General features: G+C 39.4%; 1 protein-coding gene and 1 long non-coding RNA gene across 7 annotated transcripts in view; one reads left to right on the forward strand and one right to left on the reverse strand.

Annotated features, from left to right (window-relative positions):
- Positions 1–2769: 2769 nt before the first annotated feature.
- Positions 2770–8508, reverse strand: LOC136847882 (uncharacterized). Its single transcript, XR_010855877.1, has 2 exons — positions 8338–8508; positions 2770–4906 (listed from the first exon to the last, which is right to left on the reverse strand). It is a non-coding gene; the product is annotated as an uncharacterized lncRNA (long non-coding RNA).
- The window catches only part of LOC136847879 (dorsal-ventral patterning protein Sog-like), a 309799-nt gene continuing 294855 nt past the window's right edge, over positions 7557–22500 (forward strand). For 2 of the 6 annotated variants that reach the window (XM_067119880.1, XM_067119882.1), the window contains exons 1-2: positions 7557–7783; positions 9775–10048. In XM_067119880.1, the coding sequence (XP_066975981.1) occupies positions 9781–10048 (268 nt within the window). In that variant the 5' untranslated portion in view covers positions 7557–7783; positions 9775–9780. Of the gene's footprint in view, positions 7784–8758; positions 10049–22500 lie in introns of those variants that run through there. The other 4 variants (XM_067119884.1, XM_067119883.1, XM_067119881.1 and 1 more) reach the window with 4 other exon arrangements.

The raw sequence follows: 22500 nt of genomic DNA on the forward strand, positions 1-22500 counted from the left end.
AAATGGAGCCAGTTTAATCTTAATACTAATACACTTTTTAATGGTCTTTATCGTGAAAGTGGCCTGTGGGGCCGTTCATGAAGTGGCATAGGTCAAGGCACTCAGCTGTTACCTTGAACGTTTTGTATCGACCCTTTGTAAGTTCATGAACGGGGCCTTGTAGGCATGTATAGGCCTAATGATGCTCTTTTATAAACCATGCCAATTAGGCCATGATGGATTAATCGTCTGATATTCGTCACTTGAGGGCCTTTGAGTGATGTGGGAGGAGAGAGAGAGAGAGAGAATTTCGTAGGCCTCGTCTGATGAAGATTGACAGACGCCAGGGATGTTTGTTTAGTTGCAGACGAATGTTTATCAAAAATAAACTCTTAGTTCCCCTGAGTGTCTAGTCTTATTTTTTAAGTAAAACAGGCCTCCCCTGCCGCAACATCAGTAATAATAATAATAATAATAATAATAATAATAATAATAATATAATAATAATAGTGTCGTTGAGTGTCTAATGCAGTTTCTCAATCTCTCGAATGATTTTCTTTGTAGCAGCAAGTAAATTATATTACAGCTTTACAGTATTTATACCAACAATAATAATAATAATAATAATAATATAATAATAATAATAATAATAATAATAATAATAATAATAAACTAGGCACATCGGCGTAGATAATTATCTTGCCCAAGTATTTTTTGTCCTTGGCCTATTTTTCAAGGTCGCAGGTCAGTATATAGAGGCTAAATCTTAGGATTTTCCTTTAGATATAAGAAATCATGACAGGTATAGTTCTCTATTTTACAGAATCCCTTTCAAAAAATATGGTTATCAAGTTCTTACGGCCATATTTATTACAATTTTGCAAACCACATTGTTATTGTAATCTATGACTCAGGACCTGATAAGTCCTATCCTACAGTGATTACATTTAAGTGGTATTAGATTATGTAATACAAGTGTCGAAGGGTTATATCTGTTTGTGAGGTAATTCATTAATTATTATAATTATTATTTTACAGTTGTATACAGTTATGTAGTTATAGACGAGTGTTTTAGGAGAAGTTTTTAAAGAAATAACTACACTTGAAATTCAAAGGAGCAATAGTGCCCTTTTTTTGTAACTTTTACCCTAAAATCAGCTTTTGTTGGATTTTATCTACCTTCCGTGTCCTCTTTACCCTACAATTCTCTCTCTCTCTCTCTCTCTCTCTCTCTCTCTCTCTCTCTCTCTCTCTCTCTCTCTCTCTCTGACCAAGTGCACCGTAGCTTTGCAGAGATAACTTTTGCATGATGCAACAGTGTAAGAATTCTTCGCTTCCACGTGTGACACCACGTGGCATTCGGATGCCTTGGAGGGTCAAACTGTTATAATATTGTGCCCCGTACCCCGTATACTGGGTACATCTCTCTCTCTCTCTCTCTCTCTCTCTCTCTCTCTCTCTCTCTCTCCCTGGTTTAAAGTGAAAACGTGAAAATCTAGAAAAAGAGGGTGAAATAATGTAGAAAATGCTTTCTCTCTCTCTCTCTCTCTCTCTCTCTCTCTCTCTCTCTCTCTCTCTCTCTCTCTCTCTCTCTCTCTCTCCTGGTTAAAGTACGTGAAAATCTAGAGAGGGTGAAATAATGTAGAAAATGCTTCTCTCTCTTCTCTCTCTCTCTCTCTCTCTCTCTCTCTCTCTCTCTCTCTCTCTCTACTCAGGGTTAAAGTACTTGAAAATCTAGAATAGTAAAATAAATGTAGATAATTCTCTCTCTCTCTCTCTCTCTCTCTCTCTCTCTCTCTCTCTCTCTCTCTCTCTCTCTCTCTCTCTACTGGTTAAAGTACTTGAAAATCTAGAGGGTGAAATAATGTATGCCTCTCTCTCTCTCTCTCTCTCTCTCTCTCTCTCTCTCTCTCTCTCTCTCTCTCTCTCTCTCTCTCTCTCTACTGGTTAAAAGTACTTGAAAATCTAGAGGGTGAAATAATGCCTCTCTCTCTCTCTCTCTCTCTCTCTCTCTCTCTCTCTCTCTCTCTCTCTCTCTCTCTCTCTCTCTCTCTCTCTCACACACCTTTCGTTCTGGGTAAAACGTGTGTCAAAATATTGCTATAGAGATCTAGACATTTGTTTAATATTCGCCGTTATTACAGTATAATATACTATGCCTATTGTTAGGAGATTCTTCTCTTTATTTAATTACATCTATAATTTTTATCATGGTTGTAGATATTGCAAGAATTACAACGGTACTCCCCGCTTTCTTGTTTACGTACCATGTTGACGGTGAAGGTACCGCGGCAATAAAGTTATTCTTGTCACACATTGGAGAGGCTGCAATACTAAATTTGCAACACTGTGCAACATGTATACCAGCGTATCGCTACCATTGGGTCATATAGCCAGGATTCTTTACTTTATCTCCATTGGAAAAGGAATAACAATATTGGGATATGGGGTTAAAAGAAGGTTTTTTTTGTTTTGTTTTATATAAATATATGTAAGTATGTACATACATATATATTACGAGTATATATACATACTTTTATATATATATATATATATATATATATATATATATATTTGTTTATTTATTTAATATTCTTAAAACATTTTTCACCATAGGAAAGCATTCGTCTTGAAATAAGTGAAAAATCTTCTTATAACAGAAATGGATAGTATTATTATTAATTGTGCCTCGGAAATAACCTTATCTTAGATATACTCGTTTTTTTCCAACAAATTTTGTCAATTTGCAATAATTTTGCCTTAAATATGCTGGTTTTTTCTTCATACAAATTTTGTCTAATTGCAATAATCTTATCTTAAAGCATACTCGTTTTTTCAATAAATTTTATTTGCGGTAATCTTGTCTTAAATATACTCGTTTTTTTTAATAAATTTTGTTTATTTGAAGTAATCTTGTCGTAAATATACTAGTTTTTTCAATAAATTTTGTCTATTTCCAATAATCTTGTCTTAGATATACTTGTTTTTTTTTCCAACAAATTTTATTTGCAATAATCTTGTCTTAAATATACTCTTTTTTCCAACAAATTTCGCCTATTTCCAATAAACCTTTCTTAGACATAATCGTTTTTTCCAACAAATTTTCTATATTTGCAGTAGTCATGTCTAAAATATAATCTTTTTTTTTTTAAACAGATTTTGTCTAATCACAATAATCTTCTCGTAGACAAAATCGTTTTTCTCCAACAAATTTTGTTGATTTCCTATCATCTTGTATTAAATATACTAGTTTTTTCCAATAGATTTTGTCTATTTGCAATAATCTTGTCTTAAATATACTCGTTTTTTCAATAAATTTTGTCTATTTGTAGTAATCCTGTCTTAAATATACTCGTTTCCTCCAACAAATTTTGTCTATTTCCAATAATCTTCTCTTAGACTTAATCGTTTTTTCCAACAAATTTTGTCTATTTGCAGTAATCATGTCAAAAATATAATTTTTTTTAAAACAAATTTTGTCTAATTACAATAATCTTCTCTTAGGCAGAATCGTTTTTCTCCAACAAATTTTGTTGATTTGCCTACCGGCCCAGTTGCCCCTTCATCGTGTTTCTCATTGGCATGGGTGCCCTTATACCCAGGAGATGGGATGGGATGGGTAGGATGAATGCAAAAGAGGAGGGGGAGGGGGTTAAGTTAAAGGTCGAATATATAAAATGAAGAATAGCCCCGCGACCCAATATCGGCGGAGGGCGCCGGGCCAAAATTTATGGGGCCATGAGGCACCGTGCCACGCCTGTCCAAAAATTTCGTCGTTCCATGGGTCCTTGTTTATGGGTACAATATTTTTGCGAAGGCAGCCTCTCTCTCTCTTTTTTTTCTCTCTTTCTCTCCTCCGGTGTATGGATCCAGTACAGAGATGCGATTGGGGAAAGGATTAAGTCTGTGGTGCTGTAGGATATAGTGCCGTAGGCTGTAGTTCCATAGGCTATGGTGCTGTAGGTTGTAGTACTGTAGGCTGTGGTGCTGTAGTGCTATAGGCTATGGTGTTGTAGGTTGTATTGCTGTAGGCTATGGTGCTGTAGGCTATGGTGCCGTAGGCTGTAGTTCCATAGGCTATGGTGCTGTAGGCTGTAGTACTGTGGGCTGCGGTGTTGTAGGTTATAGTGCTGTAGGCTGTAGATCCATAGTCTATGGTGCTGTAGGCTGTAGTACTGTAGGCTATGGTGTTGTAGGTTGTAGTGCTGCAGGCTATGGTGCTGTAAGTTGCAGGCTATAGTTCGATGGGTTATGGTGCTCTAGGCTGTAATACTGTAGGCTATGGTGTTGTAGGTTGTGGTGCTGTAGACTATGGTGCTGTAGGCTGTGGTGCTGTAGGTTGTAGTGCTGCAGGCTATGGTGCTGTAAGTTGTAGTGCCGCAGGCTATAGTTCGATGGGTAATGGTGCTGTAGGCTGTAATACTGTAGGCTATGGTGTTGTAGGTTGTAGTGCTGTAGGCTATTGTGTTGTAGGTTTTAGTGCTGCAGGCTATGGTGCTGTAAGTTGTAGGCTGCAGGCTATAGTTCGATGGGTTATGGTGCTGTTGGCTGTAATACTGTAGGCTATGGTGTTGTAGGTTGTAGTGCTGTAGGACTATGGTGTTGTAGGTTGTAGTGCTATAGACTATGGTGCTGTAAGTTGTAGTGCCGTAGGCTATAGTTCGATGGGCAGTGGTGTTGTAGGCTGTAACTTGTAGGATATGCTGTTGTGGGCTGTAGGCTGTATTACTGTAGGCTATGGTGCCATAGTGTTGTAGGCTATGGTGTTGTAGGTTGTAGTGTTGTAGGCTATGGTGCTGTAGGTTGTGGTGCTCTAGGCTATGGTGCTGTAGGCTGTAGTGATGAAGGCTGTGGTGCTGTAGGCTGTACCTAAATTTTCTTGTAATGTATTGTATCCACCTTGTCTATCTCTGTATATGGCCCAGAGCTGAAATAAAAGATATTATTATTATTATTATTATTATTATTATTATTATTATTATTATTATTATTATTATTATTACTCGAAAACTACACATGCAAACATTACCTCCTCCTTATGCTTTTCTTTCACAACATGACGGGACTTCCACCTTGCCAACATATATACATGATAATAATGTGTCACAAATACCTGTATTTTCTTCTACTGTCCCTCCTGGTAATTATTCCGTTTATTTGGCTTCTGCATGACCTCGTGACTTAACTCTGTCAGCTACTGGTGTTAAACAGTGTCACTGTGTCATTGTTTAGTGCTACTTTGACCTGTTATCTACGCGTCACTTCCGAGGTGTTAGTACTAAACATGGCGGAAGGTCAATGGGACGCCTTGTTTAGCAATAGCCACTCACTCGCCATTCTTCTTCTTCCTTTTTTTCAGTTTTCTGTAAAAGAAAACTGTTGTGCCAGCTCTGTTTGTCCGCCCGCACTTTATTCTGTCCGCACTCTTTTCTGTCCGCACTTTTTCTTTCCGCCCTCAGATCTTAAAAACTGCTGAGGCTAGGGGGCTACAAATTGGTACGGTGACCATCCACCCTCCAATCATCAAACATATTAAATTGCAGCCCTCTAGTCATGGTAGTTTTTATTTTATTTAAGGTTTTAGCCATATTCGTGCTTCTGGCAACGATATAAGACAGGTCACCACCGGGCAGTGGTTAAAGTTTCATGGGTCGCAGCTCATGCAACATTATACCGAGACCACCGAAAGATAGGTCTATTTTTGGTGGCCTTTATTATACGGATAAAAAGTATATTTTTCGATGGCCAGTCAGTTCTCAAGATAGAAAACAAACCAGACGTGACACTATACAAACCTCGTTTTAGGGAGAGAGAGAGAGAGAGAGAGATTGTTAAACGTTACAGAAGGTAGGCGCCATCCTGAAAGCATAATAATCTTTCCTAGAGTTTTTTGCATACGTAATAAAAGCATTTAAGTAATCCATTGGATGTGTCAACGCAGAAGAGGTTTGCTGGCTTCTGAGAGAGAGAGAGAGAGAGAGAGAGAGAGAGAGAGAGAGAGAGAGAGAGAGAGAGAGAGAGAGTGGATTTAAGTTAACCTGTGCGTGAGCGCGCATCTGACATTGATGTGATTTTAAAAAGGGCTTAAGTATGTTGTCGCAGACTCGCCCTGTTAGCAGACTCAACAAAACAAGTGAAAATTTCTCAAACGATGAAGAAGGAGGCAAGGGAGAGAGAGAGAGAGAGAGAGAGAGAGAGAGAGAGAGAGAGAAAAGTATTTCGAGAATGCAACTTCCCGTTTAAGGTTGTTTTTTCAATCCGTCGCGACGAAGAGAGCTTACAAAAGTTTTGACACTAGACCTATCAGATGTGATTGTGTCTCGGCGCTCGCATTGTCATCTTTTTCACCAAGTGGAACCATTAATCTCTCACTTGGGGGTGCCCTTTCACCTTTTTCACCAAGTGAACGAGTTCATTTTTCACCCGACATACTTTTGGTTAAAAGCCGAAGGTCGTCACTGCATCGCGTGTGAGTCATAGACTCATGTTGCGGTTTTGGTGAAAGATCTCCCCGTCAGATGAAGCCTTATCCACATGGCTCTCATTACACGGCACTTTGAGCCATCGCCATCATCATATCCTCATCATCATCGTCATCATATCAAAGAAGCCTCAAGGCCAATTTGATGCCAAGTTAGAGAAAAAGAAGGGTGAATGTGTAACAGGAAGCGTGAACGTTCAAGAGTTGCGTGAACGGGAGGAAATAGACCGATGCCATTTCAAGTCCCCTCTACATAATACAGTCATCATCATCATATCAAAGAAGCCTCAAGGCCAATGTGATGCCAAGTTAAAAAAAAAAATGGGTGAATGTGTAACAGGAAGCGTGAGAGTTCAAGAGCGGTCGGGGGGATGAATTGCAACCCATTCAAATTCCGTTGCGTGAACGGGAGAAATAGGCTGATGCCGTTTCAAGTCCCCTCTACATAATACAGTCATTATCATCACGCTCGTCATATCAAAGAAGCCTCAAGGCCAATTTGATGCCAAGTTAAAGAGAGCAAAAGAAGGATGAATGTATAACAGGAAGCGTGAAAGTTCAAGAGCGGTCGGGAGATGATTTGCAACGCATTCAAATTCCGCTGCTTGAACGGGAGGAAATAGGCCGATGCTGTTTTAAGTCCCACTGTACAATACAATATTCGCCGGGCGGAGAGGAAGAACGAGAGAAATTCGCTCACGTAGAGGTTGAGGAGGAGGAAAAGGAGGGGGAGGAGGAGGAGGGTGTCAGATTATCGGTGGCACTGTCAGGCAAAGCAAGAGCTTTTGATAACTGCAAGTCAGCAGCTCGTATAGCAGACGAGCTGCAGCCGAGAGAGAGAGAGAGTCGGTCGGCGACGATGAAGTAGGGAGTAGGAGGAAGAAGGAGGAGTAGAGGGGAAGGAGGAAGGCTAAAAGACTGAAGCTGAAGCTGAAGCTGCTGCGGGAGATGGTGGCGGTGGCGACGGTGGTTGGTGGCGAGAGAGCGAGTGTGCAAGAGAGAGAGAGTGTGTGTGTGTGTGAGTGAGAGAGTGAGTGTAGGTCCGGCACCGCCCTGCCTCTCTGCCTGCCTGCCACAGAGTTAGTCAGTCAGTGTAGTGTCGGCAGCCGACGCGAGAGGTGTGGAGTGAGCCCCGCCTTCCAACATGTTAACCGCAGCAGCAGCCAGCAGCAACTCCCGTGTTGGCCGCTTTCAACACAAACTTCGGCCAGTCTCCTCCTCCTCCTCCTGCCCGTCGTACATCTTCACGGACATGTGACTTTATTCCGTCCGACGACGACGACGCAACGCATTAGTATTCTTCAGCAGCAGCCTCTTCGTCAGGTAAAAGCAGCAGAAGGAGAAACAACAACACACGTGTGCACGCACAACAACTTTGTCGCCTACAAACGCGTGTCCGTCCACCTAGCTGCTGCCAAGAGAGGTCACACAGCCACTGACTGGTCTGGTCTACCCAGGGCCTCCTCTTTCTCCTCCTCCTCCTCTACCTCCTCCAGGTTACCTTAGGTCACTGCTGGTGGTGGTGGTGGTGCATCGCTTCAACCTAACCTCCTCCGGGCAACAGGAGCCAACGGATTATAACAAGACCTCCGCCGGAGCGGGTCATAGGTCAAGGAAGAGAGGAAGAGAGGGGTTGTTGCCGAAAAGTCTCGCGCGCGCGCGCGGGCTGCCCGCTTGACATGTGATGAGTGTTCGAGGGTGACCCCCAGGGCAAAGGAAGCCAGAGGATAGTTACAGGGCGACCTGGCATGTATAACCCCTTCGGAGGGCAGCCTTGACCCCGGCGCAAGTTGACCTCTTGACTTGGGACGCCGAGAACCACCACCTCCTCCTCCTCCTGCACGTCTCGTAATAGTAAACAACTGTTGGGGAAATACCTGGCCGTCGTGTTCGAGAGTGTGCTTGCGTTTGTTTTCGTGTATTTGCGTGCGTGCGTGCACGTCCCTCTGCGTTCGCATGTTTGTATGGTTTGGGCAGCACTAGCGGCACAGCAGAAGCAGCAGCAGCGGCAGCAGCCACCACGAGGTGCCCCACAAGACAAGTACAGCGGTAGTCTTGGGTTTCGTTGGATCACCCAACACACGTACACACATATACACACACACACTCTCACACATACACACCCACTATACTTCTTCCTTCCCCCTCCCCTCCCTACATCCACCACCTCCCCACCTCCTCCTCCTCCCCTTCTCCCACCCCTACTCTCTTCAGCAAAACCCACACACACGTGCCATTGGTGAATACCCCCTCGAAAGCTTTTTGGGGGAGGGGCACGGCAAACGCCTCATCCACTCCAGTGCCAGTTGGGAGTGAATCGAGTGAAGTGCCAGCGAGAGAGAGTGAGAGAGAAAGACTGGAGACACACACACACACACACACAGAGAGAGAGAGAGAAGAGAGAGGAAGAAGCAATAGCATGCAATATACCCTCTCAAGAGAGAGAAAGAGAGAGAGAGAAGGTAGAAAAGTCAGAGGGAAAGAGAGAAAGAGGCCAAAAGGAAGAAGCAATAGCATAATATATACACCCTCTTAGACTACTTCATCATCATCATCTTCTTCCCATCCTGCTACTGATACGGGCTTGCGCGCGCGCATAGCATGGTGTCCTTCGTAACTTGGATATTATACATTTAACCAGAAAGAAAAAAAAATTATCAAGAAGTCTGTGGAAAGGAGGAATGGGCCTAAACGTGTGTAGATTCAGTGATCAGTAAGAAAAATACAGAATATAAACATTATTGTGGATTATTATTATTGTATTAGTTGATAATTATAATTATTAATATATTATATTACTATAACAGCTCGTCGTGTGTCTGCTTAATAATTATTATCTACGTTATTCTTTACAGCTTTTATACTGTGTTTGAACGGTGGGAAGTATTAATATTATACAATAAAATAAATATAAATAATATATGTATATATATATATCTACGAAAAATCCGTATTATAATGGAGCCAATGTGAAAACCCCAGGAAAGTTTTATAAATTTAAATATATATAATATATATATTTTTATACTGGAAAACAAATATAAGTGAAATAAATATTAAGTATCAAACCCGAATTACGTAACGAATTCGTGAAAGTCTTATAAGGCAAAGTATTGATATTTGTAAGGTCGCTTACGTTTGGTCTGGTCGCCCCACCACCCCCCTAAATATTCCACCCCTTCTTCGTCTTCTTCGCCCCCCTACAAGTGGTAACTCACGCCCCTGAAATAGTATTATTATAATAACATCAACGCTCCTAAGAAAGTATTATTATTATTATATTATTATTATTATTATTATAACAACGACGACAGTTTACGATGAAGTGGCTAAAATTCGACAGTGGTTCCGGAGTGTCGACCTTGTGGATTTTCCTCTTGGTGCTACAAGTGGCATTATTAGCCGACGGGTCGCCCCTGGCCACCGCCGCCGCCGACGGCCGCCCCGGCAGTGGCAGTAGTAGTAGCAGTAGCAGCAGGCTGCCCGGCGGCGGAAGGAATTCGGAGGAGACCGGAGGCGGCAGCAGAGGCGGGGACATCCAGCTTAGGACTAAGCACGAGTGGAAGAGGAGATATCGCAAATCGTCAGGTGAGCTTGTGTGTTTCTCTCTCTCTCTCTCTCTCTCTCTCTCTCTCTCTCTCTCTCTCTCTCTCAGAAGTTGTGGCATGTACCCATAAACATCGAGGATCTGTCGACACTTCTTTTTTTTACTCTCCCTCTCTACCAAAAATTGTTGCAAGTATTGTTAAACTCTCTCTCTCCCTCTCGCAGAAGTTGTGGCATGTACCCATAAACATCGAGATTATGTCGACACCCCCCCCTTTTTTTTTTTACTTTCCCTCTCTACCAAATATTGTTGCAAGCATGGTTAAATCTCTCTCTCTCTCTCTCTCTCTCTCTCTCTCTCTCTCTCTCTCTCAGAAGTTGTGGCAAGCATCGATATGGATCGAGGATGTGTGGACACTGTTTTTTACTCTCTCTCTCTCTCTCTCTCTCTCTCTCTCTCTCTCTCTCTCTCTCTCTCTCTCTCTCTCTCTGTATATTGTTTTTCCAATATTTATTTTAATATATTTTTGCGTAAATTGTTATTATTCAGCACCAACCTCATTATTCACATGTGTTATTGTGCAGGTTGTGAGCTCGTGTCATTTTTGTAAACATAACTAGCAAGTGTTTAAACATATGATTATGCGAGTTATATGTTTATATGAGGGTCTGTAGCCTTTGGGGAGATAGTCACTGAATAATTACCAGGCCAGTGGGCAGACTGTTACCGAATAATTGGTGATACAACGTAATGATAATTATTAGATATACCGTAATGGTAATTATTAAGCCTATTAGGATTGTTATCGAATAATGGATATTACACTATATTGATAATTATTAGGCTTAAGGGTGGATTGTTACCAGATAATGGGTATTATACCGTAATGTTAATTACTAGGCCTATGGATGCAGATAATTACTACGCCCATGTGTGAATTATATTACCGAATAATTGCGAATACGCCGTAGTTATTACTAGACCTATGGGTGGATTATTAAAGATGAATGCTTAACAGTACATGATAATATTAACATTAACAATGATAGTGTTCTTTTAATGTAATTTCATTTATAGTACAGCTGGTAGCACGCCGTCAGCGTCGTCAGCATTTTAGTGAATACGCCGCAGTTATTACTAGGCCTATGGGTGGATTCTTAAGGATGAATGCTTAGCAGTACATGATGGTATTAACACTAACAATGGCGTCGTCAGAAGCAGCAGCACCGTCAGCAGTTTATAGTGTTCGCGTGGACCGTTATTAAAAGCGTTTGCGGTTTTGCGATAAACCCACGAAAGCTTTCGAGTAGCTGTTGCTTGTCTTCTTCTTCTCTAAGTGATGCACTCTGCCCTGATACGTTATCTCTCTCTCTCTCTCTCTCTCTCTCTCTCTCTCTCTCTCTCTCTCTCTCTCTCTCTCTCTCTCAAGGGATGTGTGGGTGTGTGTGTGTGTGTTTACTTGTTTATTGTGTTTGCACTAATATTGCCATCTTTGCTGGTCGTGTATTTAAATCGGCAGAGATTATTATTATTATTATTATTATTATTATTATTATTATTATTATTATTATTAAAGAAATAAGAAAGGCAAATGCCTCTATTTATTGTCAGTTATTAATTTTTCATGATTTTCTGGAAGCTGCATTAGACCAATGGCTGACGTTTTGCACGGATCAGTAACTCTCTCTCTCTCTCTCTCTCTCTCTCTCTCTCTCTCTCTATATATATATATATATATATATATATATATATATATATAAAGAGAGAGAGAAAGAAAGAGAGATGCATTATGTTCTATGGTGCAAAAATCAAACAAATTCTGCAAATATATCTCTCATCGTGGCGTAAGTATGGGAGGCTGCTCTCTCTCTCTCTCTCTCTCTCTCTCTCTCTCTCTCTCTCGTCGAGGGCTTTCACCTTCTCTAATTAGTTGCGACTTATCAGTCGCCATTATAACTGGAGTTTGTTGTGTTAAACACCAGGCATGTTGTTCGCCTTGACTCGGGAGGGAGGGGGAGGGAGGGGGAGAGAGAGAGGGAGAGGTAGGGAAGGGAGGAGGAGGGAAGAGAGAGAGAGGGGAAGTCGACTCTCTTCAAAAGAGCTTTTTCTTTTTAGTAACCTGACGCCGGCGCATTACGATTGAGAGATTAACACGAAAGAGAGAGAAAAGAAAAAATAAACTTCAAGATGTTGGGCTGGAATCCGCCACTCTTTCTTCCCCCCCCCCCCCGTTCTTATTTGTATTCTTTTTAAGAATAAAAGAAGTTAAGATGAAGTTTTTAAATCGCGTGTGTATATACATATATTAATACTTATATATATAAATATATATAAATGTATATATATATGAATATATATATAAATAAATATATGTATATTATATATAAATATATATATAAATATATGTATATTATATATACATAAATATATATATATACATTTATATATATAATAAATTATATATATATATATATATATATATATATATATATATATATATATATATATACATACACACACACACACATACACACGCAAGGGAAACGAAGACCTCCATTCTTACAAATTTATTGCCTACGTTTCATGACACATGTCACATTTTCAAGGCTAAAAAAGAAAATAATTTATACAGATAGGATCACGGTATTTAAAAAATTGTGAAAGAATATTAAAATGTTTAACATTCACAAAAAAGGCCGATGCAGCGTTAAAAATAGGTGTACAAATGAACATAGAAATATAAAAAAAGGACCACAAAAGATATAGGTCAAGGGAACACTGACAAAACCCCGGCCGTCAGTGCACCTCACGTGGTGCACTGTAGGCATCACTTAAGGTTCTTTGCAGCGTCCCTTCGGCCCCAAGCTGCAGCCTTATCATTCCTTTTACTGTACTTCCGTTCACGTTCTCTCTCTTCTATTTTACTTTCCGCCCTCTCTAACAATTGTTTCATAGTGCAACTGCTTTGAGGTTTTCCTCCTGTTACACCTTTTAAACCCTCTTACTGTCAGTTTCCGTTTCAGCGCTGAATTACCTCATAGGTCCCAGCGCCTGGCCATTGGCCTAAATTCTAAATTATATCCCAGTTCCACAGACTCAACAAGCGAAACGAAAGAATAATAGTAAAAGAAAACGGAAAATATGCATCAAAGAAAAGCTAGACAACATATACTGTAAGTGAGTTGATGACAGTTGAGTATTGAACGAGGGAACAGTTCTCTTTACAATAATAGACTCCAGTATAGTTAGGTCGTGATGGTTGGCGACCCGCCCTACTATTGAAAAATCTTCAACTCTGATATTGCTTTTGGAACGTACAGCGTGATTTCTGATGTTAGAGACCTCTGGATTCGATAGCTTGCATCCTGTACGATAGCTTAAGCCTCCATGAGAGTCAGTTTGTACCCTCAGTAACTTCCTCGTACATCCCACGTATGTTCCGTGATTACACCGCGGATAAATGTATTTACATACAATATTGGATACGAAGCGGGAGGCTGAGGCGATCTTTGACCGTAGAAAATGCACTAATGGTTAGGAATTCTGTGGTATTAATTTAACATTTAAAGCAGGAAACTTTTTCTGAATTAGGGAAATGCCACTCTTCCATTACTCAATACAGATAGGCTTATGCATCCTATAGGCCTATATCCTATCTTCATCCTGTATTTCGCTCAACTCATCAGTTTTCCCAAGGTTTGTCATTACTTCTTGTTTCTTATTTATCTTTTTCTTTCCCATTTTCTCTTCACCAGTCTATTCTTCACTAATGGGGCACACACTTTCATTTTTCACTGGAGGCGCCCAGGCACCCCCCCCCCTTTTTTTTTTCCACCATCTCTGATCACAGATGTTGGCAGAGGAAAATGTTCCAGTGGGTATACTTTGTCAACAGTGCTCTTCCAGAAATATTAATTAGGCCTATACGAATCAAATTCATGATCTCTGCCAATACAGGCACACGTATATTACTTTCAAGCATTCTTGGGTGACCTGCCAGCAGTAAAGACACCTTTGCATACCTTAATCCCCCATATAGTACCTTATTTTATTAGTAAACCCAACAATATCTTTAGTTTATTTATACATTCAATTGTATATCAAACGTAGAATATAAGTTGATTTTAAAGTTGATAATTAAAAAAAAGATCATTGATTTCACACGTGTAATTATATTTACGATAATTCTTTACTGGTGCGTGACACATACTGATCTTTATATAGATACCGGTAACTCTTGCTTGGTCTTGGAAATTCTCTCTCTCTCTCTCTCTCTCTCTCTCTCTCTCTCTCTCTCTCTCTCTCTCTCTCTCTCTCTCTGCACTGAATGACCTGAAAGGTCCAATGCTTAGTGTCTTGTCCTCACTGTCATGAATTACAAATTACAGAGTTGCATGGGTACAGTAGCCAACTCGGCATTAGGCTATGGACCGCCTAGCATCATGGTATAGGCTATATATATATATATATATATATATATATATATATATATATATATATATATATATATATATATATATATATATATATATATATATATATATATATATATATATATATATATATATATGTGTGTGTGTGTGTGTATGTATATATATATTTAAATGTGTATATATATTATATATAATTGTGTAATATACATACATTATATATATAGAAACACGCTTGGCTTTTTTATTTTTATTAACCATTTTTAAATTTTCAGCAGTTTTTTATATTTTATTTTTAAAATTCGTATTAATCTATTTGGTACCACTGTATGGCACCTTGATTTTTTAGATATTATTCTTCATATTTGTATTATGTGGTACCACCGTAAGGTACCTTTTCCTTATAAATTTTCTTTTAGTAAGGAACAAGTTGACAGGCCTAGATTTTTCTTAATTTCCTGTGTCCTGTAATATCAACTTCTTGCTGTCAGAATTCACTTCGGTATTTTTATCTACTTATTGATTTATTTTTCAGTAAGCGAGATCTCTTCTTTCTGTATTTCCCTTTACCTCTTTTTACTTCTTCCTAATGAACACCATAATATTCTTTGGAAGCTTGAATTTCAAGTCAGTGGCCCAGGTTGTCGTACACCTCTGTATTTCAAAGGTTAAGTGAAGTTATGTCATGTGTATTTATAAAATCACATGCATACGCGTTCTCTGTGACCACAACTGAACACATACTCACGTGCTTGTGATTTGAAACGGGTGTTAATAGTTGTCAGGACAAAACACCCAAATTTGTCTTATTTGCCCCCCCCCCACCTTACTATATGTCCTAGCCTCCCTCCCACCTGTCCCATAGATCTCTCTCTCTCTCTCTCTCTCTCTCTCTCTTCTCTCTCTCTACTCTAGATCTCTCTCTCTCTCCTCTCTCTCTCCAAGCCTGAATGTCAGGCTATAACATCCCATGACTGCCGTCAACATCATCATCAACATCAACATCAGGAACAATACCACATCACTTTGATGATGGGCTGCAGGGGGTCCATTACGCAATCCAGGGAGGAATTAGACTTTTGTCCCTAAACACAGAAAACTCTCTCCCTAGGCAGTTTTGGCTAAGTGATGTATGATCATCCTCAGCAGTGTGACATGGGAGTGACATTCTCTCTCTCTCTCTCTCTCTCTCTCTCTCTCTCTCTCTCTCTCTCTCTCTCTCTCTCTCTCTCTCTCTCTTGCATATCTGTTCTAAGTGGGACATCAGAAACTGTCTTATTGGAAACCTTTTTTTTTTTTTTTTATTCGGGACCGTGTGACATTTCATTAGTTACCCCGAAAGCTTTTAGGGGGTCGTAAAAAATGCCCAAATGGCACTTGTTTAGTTTAAAGTTGAAGCCATACTGTTGAAGTGGCATTTTACGGCCCAGGGAATATGGTCGTTTGAAACTTTATATATACACACATCTACTCTGTCAGTGAAAGGTCATCTGGCATTTTGTCACGTATGATCTAGCAGTTGGGGTTTGAGATGCGCCCCCCCCTTTTCTTTTGTCCCAGACATAATTTGGCCATATAATCTGGGCAGAACGCTTTAGAATGAAATAAATTGGTGTCTCTAGTCGTCTTGGCGTTGTCAGGAGAAGCCGTTAGGTCAGGTAACTCTCGTAAATGGAAGAAAGCATTCGGATGTTTTTGTCAAGTTTTGACGTCTGAAATGAGATGCTCTATTAATTTATTCCTGTGTGAGAGTTCATTTTGAGTCCTTATAGCTAATGGATCGTTACAGTGAGGCGAGAGGCTCATTTATGCTAAATTCAGCGTGCTTAGGAAGTCTATAAGTACGCAGAATATAGTTCGCAATATTATTATATACATAGAAATGTAGAATGTATATATAAGACAGTTAGGAACACGAGGAGAAAAGGGAAAGGAACCGAAACTCCACGGGATTTACACTCCATGTGCATTCGTATAATCTTCCTAGTTTTGCCCTCGTACCAGAAATAAATGTAAGTCTGACGATAGGCGTCGATTAATATTAACAGTTTTTCGTAATAGCAGGTAAAGATGTTTATTCCGGATCCTCGCTTGATAAAAATTGCACATAATGTTGACCTTGAACGTATCTCGAATCATTAACGAGGTGCCGTTATTAGCTCGGATGTGTAAAAATTGTCAGATAACATGTTTGAAGAATTTTTTTCTAGAGCTTAACAGATTGCCTTTTGTATTTAAATAGGAGACGGTTGCTCCTTTCTCAGGAGTGAAACTGTACAGGCCTATGTATATATATATATATATATATATATATATATATATATATATATATATATATATATATATATGTGTGTGTGTGTGTGTGTGTGTGTGTGTGTGGTTGTTTATATATATATATATATACATATATATATATATATATATAATATGTATGTGTATATATATATATATATATATATATATATATATATATATATATATATATATATATATATGTGTGTGTGTGTGTGTGTGTATGTGTATGTATATATAATGTGTGATTATTTCATATTCTTTATATTTGACCAAATGCAACTCCTGCAAGGATGAGATGTAGGTCCTTCTCATATTAATAAGTAAGTAGCCTATTTCCCAATGTGGTCCGTCTTCTCCAATGATTTAAATGATATTTCCCCTTGATACTCCCTTCCCCCCTCCCCCCAAAAAGCTGGGGCAACTCCCGTCAACATCTTCGTCCTTTAAAAAAAAAAAAAAAGGGTATATTCCGTTCGGAGTCCCCCAGCAGCAGCAGAAGAAGGAGGAGGTCTTCTCTGGGCAGACACCACAGCACCTGAGTGGCGCCTGTATAATTCATGTTGTGCATAGAGATGACCGCAACAACTTTCCCATTGCCAGTCTCTCTCTCTCTCTCTCTCTCTCTCTCTCTCTCTCTCTCTCTCTCTCTCTCTCTCTTGAACTAATTGGTTTCCCCCTGTGTGTGATGGAGGTCACGTGTTCTTCTTGAAATCCGAACGTTGGAAATAAACTTTGAGGGACTACGATGCAACAATAGGGCCCTGGAGCATGCCGTGAGGTTCTTATGGGACTGTGGTGGTGGCTGTGTCTTGGTGGCGGTGGTGGGGGGTGGCTGGGCCTTCTGTGGGGGTGAGGGGAGTGGGGAAGAGGTAGGGGAGGGTTGGGGGGGTTGCATGAGAAAGGCGGCAATTGCCCAATAGCTCGTGCATAGCAAACAATTTCTGATGTACGACGTTGTCAACTTTGTTCCTGCCAGCAATAGCTGGAAAGAGACGTCGTGTTAGGTAGCAGCAGCCCTCTCTCTCTCTCTCTCTCTCTCTCTCTCTCTCTCTCTCTCTCTCGGCGCCGTTGCTGTTACCGCTAAGGTTAAAAAGGCCTTTTAACACGTCAGAAATACGGAGGAGAGAGAGAAAGAGCGAGAGATAAAACCTCAATTCCACAGTGTTTCTATTAGCTGTCATCAAATGGAATTGTAGCACTCGTGTTGTCGAGTTACCGAGTATGCGACAGAGAGAGAGAGAGAGAGAGTCGATATGTAGTTCGTGACCTTGGGGCTGCTGATGGCGATGCAAGACTCGGAGAGTAAGGAAGACGTGGGAGGATGAGGAGCAGAAATGAGATAGCAAATAGTGTGGAAGGGGGGAAGAGAAAAAGAGAAATGTTCTGAGAGAGAGAGAGAGAGAGAGAGAGAGAGAGAGAGAGAGAGAGTGCGTGTTATCACTGGTGAATTTTTAGCATGAAAAAGTTGAGGTTTTTTGTAAACCTGGTTGAGAGAACTGACATACTTATACCCTTTAAGGAGTAAATTTTATATATATATATATATATATATATATATATATATATATATATATATATATAAAATTTATATTAATATAAAATATATATATATATATATATATATATATATATATATATATATATATATATATATTTATTTATTTATTTATTTATATGTATATCAGTAGTACTTTAATAATTATACATACACACGTGTATCACCATGCACAAGCATAGACGCACAATTTATTCCTCATAATCAATTATCAGACTCTCTCTCTCTCTCTCTCTCTCTCTCTCTCTCTCTCTCTCTCTCTCTCTCTCTGTTAAATGACTTTCTCCTAACTTATTTCCCTGCCAGAATTATATGACCTCCCAAGAACGAAGTATGAAAAGGAGGGAGCACACTCCATCCTATTTCACTCCCCCAAAACTGGAGTTCCTCGAGGCTGGAGTTTGGTTCCCGCTCGATTTTGTCCTTCTAAAGACTACTCCACTCACTCCTCCTCATCCCTGTGTGAGATGGCATCTCCTTCCCAGGATCTTTTTACTCCTAGGCATACGGAGGAAAGACAAAAAGTTGCGGGCAAAAACTTGGCTACTAAACACCGTTAAGACACCAGTATCTCTCTCTCTCTCTCTCTCTCTCTGGGGGTGATGTGATGACGAGACTGTATTGATATGCTTGCGAAACGGTTAGGCTGTAAATCTATTTTTTTTTTTTTATTATCGTGATTATTTTTTTTTATTTTTCTACTGTGCGTTCAGGAAGACTCGCCTGTCATGAATACATTCATGCAGAGTTCGAATTCTCGCTGCGTACGGTTCCTCGGCCTAGACTTTTTTTTTTTTTTTCGTCAAAGCAGAACACGATAGCGATGTTTTCTGTGCGTTCAGTAAGTCTGTCGCTTGTCATGAATACATTCATGCAGTGTTCGGATTCAGTAATGTCCAATTCCTTGGCTTTAGGCCGAAGTAGAACACGGTATAGCGATGTTTTCTGTCATGAATACGTTCGCACTTGTTCAGTTTCTCATTGTATTCGATTCCTCGGCCTAGGCTCATCATTTTCGCCAAAGTAGAACGCGAAAGCTTTGCTCTGGAGTCTCTAGAGTCTAGACCAAAGCCACTGAACGTTATCGGACCTGACAAGTAGATGGCGCTTTTATTTACATGAGAGAGTCTGCGGAGCACGTTTTTGTCAACGTGTCCCCGATGACAGTTTGTTGTTGGGGGGGAAATGGGATAAAGTTAAGTCGTTCTGGACGCTTCTTTATCTGAGTGCCGAAAGTACCACCGTCCCCTCCCTGCTTATAAAAGCTCGGGGGCGTTTGAATTAAATGAGGTTTATCTCGGCGGATGGAGGACGAACAAGTCTTAAATGACTCATCTTTTATCGTTAAAAGATGGAGATTGTGTTGCTTTTTAGATCAGCGATTGTTGTATTTTAAAATGAAAGGATTTGGCTTCTTTTCCGAAAGGTGGATATTATATATATATATATAATATATATATATATATATTATATATATATATATTATATATATATATTATATACACATGTGTGTGTAGGACTATAGAGATATACAGCGCGAGGTAGCTTCATAAGTCAACGGGGCCGAGATGGAAGGAAGAGGTTGAATCTCTCTCTCTCTCTCTCTCTCTCTCTCTCTCTCTCTCTCTCTCTCTCTCTCTCTCTCTCTCGGAATATTTGGAGATGACTTTCTTTACACAAAGCAGTTACTTCATAATTTATTTCTCTCTCTCTCTCTCTCTCTCTCTCTCTCTCTCTCTCTCTCTCTCTCTCTCTCTCTCAATGAACTTTAATCATTAGTTCTGAGGAAACTTCAATGCGTCATTCTTTCTCAAGGAAAAGGGTTTATGGTTCCAGAGTGTCTGAGACGCTTTTTGCGTTAGACCATGATAATAAAATTACGACAAAACAAATGTCTAGCTTTCTGTAAGCCTGAAAATCTTTGCCATTTTAACAGGTTAATCTGTCAAATGTTAAATGTTTAAAACTAAACTTATAGTGTTAGATCTAACCAAATTTACCTTGAGTTCCTTAGACCCAACCAACTCAAGTATCACTGTTTGTAAATATTATTATTTGTGTGAAATTAAGTCAAGTATAAGTTTCACGGTCGAAAAAAAATGTCTTCTATATAAATTAAGTCAAGAATTTACTGTTCATAATTCGACTCGGTGCTGAATTTTATGGAAATTCAATTGGGCATCAGGGAATGTGGCGCAGTGTGATTTGGGAGCTAATGTTTTATTAAACAGGTTAAGTGTCGAATAATGTTTGCTAATTCTCCGCCAGGGAGTCTCGACAGAATAGACCTAGATGTTGAAATGTTTACAGATTTATCATTTGCTAACAATAATATTTTTGTTCATTTATTCTTTTACTTTTTTTTTAGTAAACATTCCAATGACTCAGACCGTGATATTTTGGACTTTCATCATTAGCATTCATATGACAGCAAATGAATGACATTTACGTCTGGGCTTGAGGAGGAGGAGGTAGGCCTAAAACTAGTGATTCATAAACTATGTGACATGTCGAATGTATATATGTATATGTAGGCTACGCTCCATCCTTTCCAAGAGAGAGAGAGGGAGAGAGAGAGAGAAAACAGCAATAAGTAGCTTCAGAAAGGATGTCAAAGCACTTTCTAATCCTCGTAGGCCTACTGCATAAAAGGCAAGGCCTTTTGGGATAAATTTCTCTGGCCTGCGACCTGCAAATGTAAACAGTTACAGTGAAGAGATGTGTCCTTTGTTTTTTTCTATAAACAGTTGACTCTTTATAAAGAATTTTTTTATAAAGATTTTGCCGTTTATAAAGATTTGACAGGTTATAAAGGTTTTGCTGTTTATGAAGATTTTACTGTTTATAAAGTCTAGCGTTTATACAGATTTTGCTGTATATAAAGATTTTGCTGTTTATGAAGATTTTAGTTTATAAAGTGTAACGTTTATACAGATTTTGCTGTTATAAAAATGTTGCTCTTTATAAAGATTTTTCTGCTTATAAAGATTTTGCAGTGTGTGAAGATTTTGCTGTATATAAAGATTTAGATGTTTATAAATAAAATCTTTATATACAGCAAAATCTTTATAAGCGGTAAAATCTTTAAAATATTAAAATCTTTATAAACGGTAAAAATTTTTACGTTCAGCAAAATCTTTATAAGCGGTACTATCCGTTTATAAAGATTTTGCTGTACGTAAAAAATTTTACCTTTTATAAAGATTTTAGTATTGTAAAGATTTTTCTGTATATAAAGATTTTTCTGTATATAGAGATTTCGCTATTTATAAATATTTCACTATTCATAAAGATTTTACGTTTATAAATATTTCGCTATTTATAAAGATTTTACCGTTTATAAAGATTTTGCTGTATATAAAGATTTTACCGTTTATAAAGATTTTGCTGTTTGTAAAGATTTTACTGTGTTCTTCTCTTCCCAAGGTTCCTATTTGAGATTTAAAGGGAAGCTGAATAAAGTCATTCAAAGGTAAATTATTTAATCATGTAGACTTTTTATTGGATGAATTAGACCTACTTGGTATTTTTGCTTCCAGCGATGACAACTGATATCCTCACTCCTTGTCTAGGTTAATGAGAGAGAGAGAGAGATCTATACGAAAAAGAGCAAGAATGGAAAGATAAAGAGGTAATGTGCACCGATTACCAGCGTTGACAACCGATAGTCTCAGTTCTTGTCTAGGTTAATGAGAGAGAGAGAGAGAGAGAGAGAGATCCAGAGAGATCCAGCCGCTGCCTCATCCAGAACAAGGTCCCTCGCTGGCGCCGACCTGTGCCAGCGTCTGTGTGTGACTTCAGAGACCTGAGACCACCTTGTGAGCGACTGGTCTTCAAAGCCTAAAACTACGCCTAGTCGGCGCCACTCGGCCCGGCCACCAATGTAGAAAGAGAGAGAGAGGGAGAGAGTGAGAGAACTAGGTGTCCTCTGAGGAGGAGGATTAGGAGGAGAAGTAAGGGACGTTTGGTTTAATTCCTTATGAAGATAGATGCTGATGGAATCGATTGTGTCACCCCGATCGCCTTATCCCATCTCTCGCTCTCCCCTACATTGGTGCCATTAAGTGGGTCTTGTTTTTCTCTCTCCTCACCTCACCGCTCTCTCTCCCCCTTTCTGTCTCTCTCTCTCTCTCTCTCTGCACTGAAGGATAGATAATTGGCTGCTCTATCTCTCCGAGCGGTAATGATATGTTGATAGCCCTCCCCGTGCAAT

Source organism: Macrobrachium rosenbergii, chromosome 17 (assembly GCF_040412425.1).
Source record: "Macrobrachium rosenbergii isolate ZJJX-2024 chromosome 17, ASM4041242v1, whole genome shotgun sequence".
NCBI classification, from domain to species: domain Eukaryota; kingdom Metazoa; phylum Arthropoda; class Malacostraca; order Decapoda; family Palaemonidae; genus Macrobrachium; species Macrobrachium rosenbergii.